The 7,500-nt window shown below is 34.2% G+C and overlaps 1 protein-coding gene across 8 annotated transcripts in view; it reads right to left on the bottom strand.

The window, feature by feature from the left end:
• Window positions 1–7,500, bottom strand: part of LOC136852508 (tyrosine-protein kinase RYK-like) — a 666,481-nt gene that overhangs the window by 20,723 nt on the left and 638,258 nt on the right. For all 8 annotated transcript variants that reach the window (XM_067127187.1, XM_067127189.1, XM_067127186.1 and 5 more), the window contains 5 exons: window positions 5,531–5,690; window positions 4,556–4,705; window positions 3,172–3,331; window positions 1,739–1,875; window positions 1,356–1,469 (listed from right to left, as the gene is read on the bottom strand). In XM_067127187.1, the coding sequence (XP_066983288.1) occupies window positions 1,358–1,469; window positions 1,739–1,875; window positions 3,172–3,331; window positions 4,556–4,705; window positions 5,531–5,690 (719 nt within the window). In that variant the 3' untranslated portion in view covers window positions 1,356–1,357. The remainder of the gene's footprint in view (window positions 1–1,355; window positions 1,470–1,738; window positions 1,876–3,171; window positions 3,332–4,555; window positions 4,706–5,530; window positions 5,691–7,500) is intronic.

The raw sequence follows: 7,500 nt of genomic DNA on the forward strand, positions 1-7,500 counted from the left end.
TTTGAAATACGAAAATAAATGACATTTAGTTGCTTTCTTCAGGGGATATATTGATTTCAGGTGAAGAAATGCAGCACGCAGACTCCGACGAAGGGCCGAATAAAGCGGAAAGGGAAACGAGTCAACTGGGGATGTTTTCAAGTGGACTCCAGAATACTCTGTCCAGTTTTTGGAAAGTCAAGGATGCTGAAAGAGTAAAGGAAAGAAAGAGGCCCACGTTTTAAGGCAGGCATCTTTTACTGTTACGTCAGTCACTTCACACCTTTCAGAAGCGTCTTCTCTGTGACAGCTTCTATAATAGGAAATCTAACAGCTTTGTAATACGAGCACTTCAAATGTAAGAATGTTTTTCTTGAGAATTTTTTTTTTACAAATTTTTATGAAAATAAAAATAAATTCTCTGAAAATCTCTGTGATGATCTTTTTAATTTTCTCTGCGTCGATGGCTGTCGTTGTTGTAAAGCCAAAACAGTTTTGAAGTCACTCATTCAGTCAAGAGCAATAACGAACATACTTATGATAGACTATCATGAAAACATTTGATTTCTGATGGGGCTGAAGGAATTCCTAGTGGTGCATTGGAATAAATGATAAATATGCGATACCTAAACATTTCGACCCTAAATACTGAAATGAAGACTAAAATTTTGGAAAAAATATTCATCAGCTCATCATAACACTACATAGTATTAAAAGGACAAACAGTAGAGAAAGTTACCTCCTTTACCATGCGACAACTTCACTATGAAATACCTTATATCTTCCTACAGCAAATATGAAAATCGCAACAAAAATTTGAAACTTGAATGATCACACTAACTGGCATGTTTTGATTCGTTTCACAAAGTAAATAATTTATAATCATGCATTCATACTTATGTACGTGACATGTATTTTTGACCGTATATATATTTTTAATAAAGAAGTTATCCCTTATCTGATATCCAGCAACACTGAATTATAAACCCACCTTTTTGTATCGTGTCATAGTGATTAGATTACGGTAATGGACTCCTAATTTACTCGAAAATATAGATACACGTAACAGGAAGTCAAATTTGCAGCCGAGCTCCACAGCTGTCACTCTCAGTGCGCTGTCAAAAACACTGATGGTACACTGAACCGCAATTGCTCATGTTTTCATTCTTAATATTAAGTGCATGCAATTATATCTGGATTGGGCATGGGACATATTCATATGTGCGCTAGCTTTATTACAGATTGATTATGAAATCTTCATATGTGATACTGGTAATATGGAGTGGAGTTTAGTTCGATGATCCGAATTTCAAACGTATGCCTTCTAAATTATTACTAGTATTCCAAGAAGGGACGAAACTTCATTTCATACATACCTTTATATATATTTGCTGAGTGTGGAATAGAAATCCTGCAACGACGACAGGAGTCGAGGGAAGGTGGCTCTATCTTCTGGGGCAGGCGCCCAACAGCAAGCCATCATTCCAAATCTGAAAGTAACAGAGGGGTATTCGTGATAAGATTCTTCAGCGATACAACTTCAGCCATGAGGATATTTTTGCACTCTCGTTCTTATGCTCACAACTATAATTTTGCGGGGAGGTATTACGTGTCTAAAACAACGTGGTGAAACCATTAAGTGAACAAATCCCTTTCGCCTGCTGAAAGTTGAACTGGTAATGAATACAGAAGATGCTTCAAAAGTGCATTATTAAGATTTGAATAAACAGTAAAAACCAGGATGTCTCCCTTCACTTACAGTTCATCAGGGCAGTTATTGGGTTGAGCCAAGCGATAGCCGTCCCGGAGGTAGGCAGCCATCTCGAAAGGATCCACTTCTATGTAGGGTTGTTGAGCCAAAGTCGTCAACTCCCACAGTAAAACACCAAACATCCACTGCAAGGGAAAAAACCGGCTGTGGTGAAAATGAACTGCAAGACGATACATCACTGGAGAGCCAACAAAAAAGTAAAATTCAGGAAAATGTAAATCTGCCATTTTCAAAAAGCAAAAAAATAATCAAAGAATGACGAACTGCAATTTAAAACATCAGTGACCGTCTAAACGAGTGATGATTTAAAGAAATGTAAAACGTATAAAATCCAGAGAAATAACTGAACTATGAAAAATACTATCACATGAAAGAAATAAAAACGTATCTATATAATCAAACCTTAAAACAAATTTAAAACTAAATAAAAGGTATACGTTTTAAAAACAAAAGTGATTGTTTCACACACATTATATATATACATACATACATACATACATACATGAATGAATGAATAAATATATATATATATATATATATATATATATATATATATATATATATATATATATATATATATATATAAATATATAAAAGATTGTGTAGAAATTTTGCAGAAGTAAGGGAATGGCTTGCTGTGGGTATTGTACCATAAATGTGGTATCATATATTCATCTATAATAAATTACCAATATATGGAGAAGTGTATGACATACTTAATGTATAATTCTAGAAGAAAGAAAAAATGCACCAAATGAATCTCGAGTTGAATTTTTGACTTAAGAAAGTAATTCCATTGTTAATATTTGACTGTGCCGAAACAAATGTGAAAGGGAAATAGCTTCTAAAGTTTACATTGCATAATTTTTCGAAAAAGACAATGTTCTCACTTGGTATAAGATACAATCTGTTGACTGGAACCATCAACTGAGAAACAATCCCATTTTATAATTCTCCCAATCGCCCAGCTGAACTGGAATTATGATAAAGTAAACGGAAAATTGTGAATTTTACTATTTCTAAAATATTAAGTTATCGTAGTACAATGACTGAAAGTTAAAATCGACATAAGTGTTCTGTGCGTCGGTGGAAATAATTTTGCGTTATAGTATATTGGTTGCAGATTATACTTGTTCCTTTGTTCATTTTCAGAAGATAATTTCTTACAATCTAGAGCTGTCAGAATACATACAAACGAAACGTCGGTAATGAATATATGCAGTGGGTCAAAATATGAAGCCAGGAAATAATTCAAAAGGTAGGATAAACTAAAAAGCATTAAACACATGCAAGAGGAACAAATACAGTAATAAAACACCCAACCAAAGGACGTCCATAACAAAAAAAAAGTAGGCGAATTAAGAAAAAAAAATTATGATGCGTACGAAAGCGGGGAAAGGAAATGCGCGTATGTGACTTACCACGTCATTGGCAGGAGTGAACTGTTTATGAATAAGGGCCTCAAGGCTAAGCCACTTGACCGGTCGGTTTTCGTTGTCGCCCAAGCAGTGGTAGTCCTGCGGGAAGAGGTCTCGGGCGAGAGCCGTGTCCGAGACGCGGACTTGAAGCTCTGAGTCGATCCTGGGGAAACAAGGATTTGAGTTGTCGACTGATTGGCCGTCGAACTTGGCTAGCACCTACGGTGGACAGTCTCTCAGATCAGATTCGTTTATGATATTATAAAAAAAAAAAAAAAAAAAAAAAAAAAAAATATATATATATATATATATATATATATATATATATATATATATATATATATATATATATATATATATATATATATATCTTTATATAATATAGAATAAGGTCAGCTGCCTGGCTGTTTGGGAGGAGCTTGTAGGACCAAAGATCGTGGAGGTAAAAAAAGCTGAAATACGTCACAAAAAGAATATAGTTCTCTAGACCTGCTCTATTAATTTGTGTAAAGCCCGGGGTCTTTTCTATTTAAGGTAACAAAGTACAGCATCTTATGAACTGTAAATATAAATTAAATATGTACTACTGTATCATGCATGTATTACACAGGCTATTTTACACCTCTCTCAGTGAACAGATGCAAGGGAATTTGTATTCATTAAAAATGAAAAGTTAGAGTTCGGAACTTTCCTTCTCTTGAGATTCTAATACTGTTCAACATGAGCATTTCACTTCTTTTTCTAATTTATAGTTATTTTATTAAATGAAAATTACTATTACCTCAGAAGGATGGAGAAAAAAATTGGCTATTATACTTTGAACACTTCTCAGGAAACCAAACTGAAATGTGGGTAGCATTTCCTTTTTTGATATATTAGTTATTAGTACTTTGATCAAGTTTCTCTACTGACAGGAATTGATTATCTCACTTATAACAATTACTTCAATTTTTAATTAAATCAATAACTATCTTACAGTGGTTTTCATTTATATAAACGTTAATTCTAAAGACTAAAATTTCATAGGAAAAAAATAACGGATGCTAGTTCAGGATATTCTAACACCTGAAGAAATGACGCCCCCCACCCATCCCCTTTCCAAAGAGTTTAAAATTATTTGCTCGCTCTCTCTGTCTCTTGCAATGGTACATTCTTTTCAACATTCCCCCACTGTCTCCTTCCGGATACTGAAGATGACATAAAAGTAATTGATTGCGCCAACAACATTGGTAACAATAGGGTATTACGGCAATTTAGTGAAATGCTCATGATGCTGTTCTCGCATTTACACAGACAATTAAATGAGAAAGAAAGAGAGAGAGTACAAAAAGGGATAGGTCATCAAAGTTCTTAAGCCTCTCACTGTCAAACACCGTTCCCAACTCACAGGCAGTTTCTAGTGGCAACGTCCTTGTGGAGAAGTCGTTGCTGGTGGAGGTAAATGAGACCCAGGCAGGCCTGGATGGCGATATGAACCACGTCACGGGTCAACAGCTTCACGCCCTCGCCTGACCCCCGGCTGCAGCCAAGTAAGTATCTGCAAGCAAATCTCCTCCATTATTATCATTACTGCTATGATTTGTGGAAACAGTAAAATCTTTAACTAGACTACAATCCTTCCGCTGAGTAAAGTCCCATACGCGATAAATTATCAAAACACAGTAAAAGAAATATACGAATAAAAGTAAGTATAACCTAATTAAATAAAGTGATGAATAAATGTGCATCTGGTAAACTATAAACAATATAAAAAATATGACTTATGGAAACTCTGATATGCACAAACTCACTGAATAGACTAAATTTTGGATCAGCTTTCAGTTTATCTTTTCTGCGTAAGTGACGGCATATGCTTCTTTTTCCACTGAGAGACTTCTTACTTATAAGAAAGTATTATTAAGGGATAAGCAACTTAGCCAAATTTGAAGTCTAATCTTGTTGCACAATCCTCACACATACTTTGGAATTCAAGATTTAGTGGTTGAATGAAAGGAAAAATTACTGGATATTTAGATGAATCACAGTAACCATTATGCACGGCAATTTTCCTACAAACATGGAGTTAAAATGTTTCATGTACTTATCAAAATATCATTATTCGTGTATGAACTTCACACTATACTAGAACAAAAGTACAATTTTCGTAAATATGATATTGTACTGACATTCCTACCGTCAATTTACTAATTGTAACCCCTTTTTCAGAATGGGTTGCAGATGGGCCGCAATAAGTAAACAACAAACACTCTCACAACTATATATGAAATAAACATCGACTATAAAAACAGAATATGTAGAGAAATAACAAAATATGTATAATGAAATAACAACGCATGAAAACAAAGAGAAAAAAGGCCCTTACGTCTTGAGGTTTGAAAGTCCCAGATGTGGATAGAGGAGAAGAGGATGACGAGGCTCTGCAAGGCAGACGCCCAGGACAGGCAGAAGGTGCTGATGATGCAGGCCAGCGAGCAGCAGGCCCTCCCGTACCGCCATCCTGGCCTGCGACGATGAAGCCTCACCTATGGATGCAACGGAAGGATGAATGTTGCAGTGCTAGTACCATGCACCAAGGCTTATGGGCCTGGATGCCTACTATCTATGCGTTTTCTCTTAGCATTTGTTATAAATATTCTGCTTTCGTAACAGAGCTCCATTAATCTACTGTTTCGAAATACATGAACGATTAACTTTATCCAAAAGAAAGTTGGGTAAAATATCCAGAAACTTCAAACTCTAACTGCTAAAGGCTTCATTTATTTTGCCGATCCTTTAACGGGTAAAAATTTATATAAGTCAAGGAAACGTTTTAGAACAACAAATAAATCTTTATTCACATGGTCTATCCATTTTTATTTTTCTAATGCCAATCAGTTTTACGGCGGAAAATTTCTCACGGTCCCATAAAATTCGAATAATGGCTATTGCATAAACAACTATTTAGTTATTACAACTTGACAACGAAACTGAAATAACTGACATTGGTTATGCATGGAAAATAAGATTTGTAATTTTTTTCTTTGCTGTAATTAAATAGTAATATCAATAAAATAATTTTTGCACATAAATAACAGTCAGGGGTATATCAAAATGGTTAAGATCAACGCTAAATCGAGTTTCCTCTTTCCCTGAAAAATAAATGCTAAGAGAAACATCAAGGAAAAGTCTTACACTCAGTTTCTGTTAATGTGGGCACTAGCGGATCGGGGGGGGGGCGGCGGCACCTGGGCACGTGCCCCCATGAAAAATAATGACAAAATAATAATATTGAAGATTTAGATAATAATAACAAATGAGAAATCTAAAAATGGGGAAAAAGTAAAAAATCTATTACAGAAATAAAATTTTGAGAAAAACATAAATAATAACAATAATCTTAATAATAATAATAATGGATTCGGTATTCTTACATATATATACAGTATATATATACATATAAATATATATACGTGTGTGTGTATATATATGAAAATTGGTGACCCCCATGAAATTTTTCTGGATCCGCTAGTGAATGTGATAAATGAAAAATTGTATGTACTGTGTCCGAAAAACTCATGCAAAAAATATTCTATCATAAACGTTTTATTTTATTTTTATTTAGCTGTTTTTATCAGTATGTAAGAACACACACATATATATTATATGAATATATATATATATATATATATATATATATATATATATATATATATATATATATATATATATATGTAACTTGCGCTTTCATGTTTGAATGTGCATGCACGTCAACAATGGAGTTGTTTTAATGAAAAACGCAAAACCATCCATTATTTAGGTAAAATTCACTGGGAACAAGATTCAATAAAAACGACAGGGGAGCAACTCTTGCACCAGTAATGAATCATTACCCAATTAATACAATTTTCCGCTTCTCGGAAGAAGAGAAAGGGCGAAGGAGGTTCACAGCAGAATGCACTAACTAATGATCTCATTGTCGTCTTTAATGCAAAGATGAGAAGCAATCACGAGGAGGGGAGGAAGTGGAGGAAGAAGAGAGAGAGAGAGAGAGAGAAAGAGAGAGGTAAAGTGATCAGTGATGAGATGGAATTTAATTGCCATCTTCGTCACGTGACCCATAGATTGGTTCGTTGCGCGTGGAAACTTTGTTCAATTACACTGTATCACATTCTGAAGTTGATTAACTGTATCGGTTTTGGAGGGCGTCTTTGTATTTCTTTTGTTTACGTTACAACTGTGTTTATTCATGCTGAGTTTGTATGTTTGTTGCGTAATAAACAAATATATATATATATATATATATATATATATATATATATATATAAATATATATATATATATATATATATATAT

The sequence above is a fragment of the Macrobrachium rosenbergii genome, chromosome 25 (assembly GCF_040412425.1).
Source record: "Macrobrachium rosenbergii isolate ZJJX-2024 chromosome 25, ASM4041242v1, whole genome shotgun sequence".
NCBI classification, from domain to species: Eukaryota; Metazoa; Arthropoda; class Malacostraca; order Decapoda; family Palaemonidae; genus Macrobrachium; species Macrobrachium rosenbergii.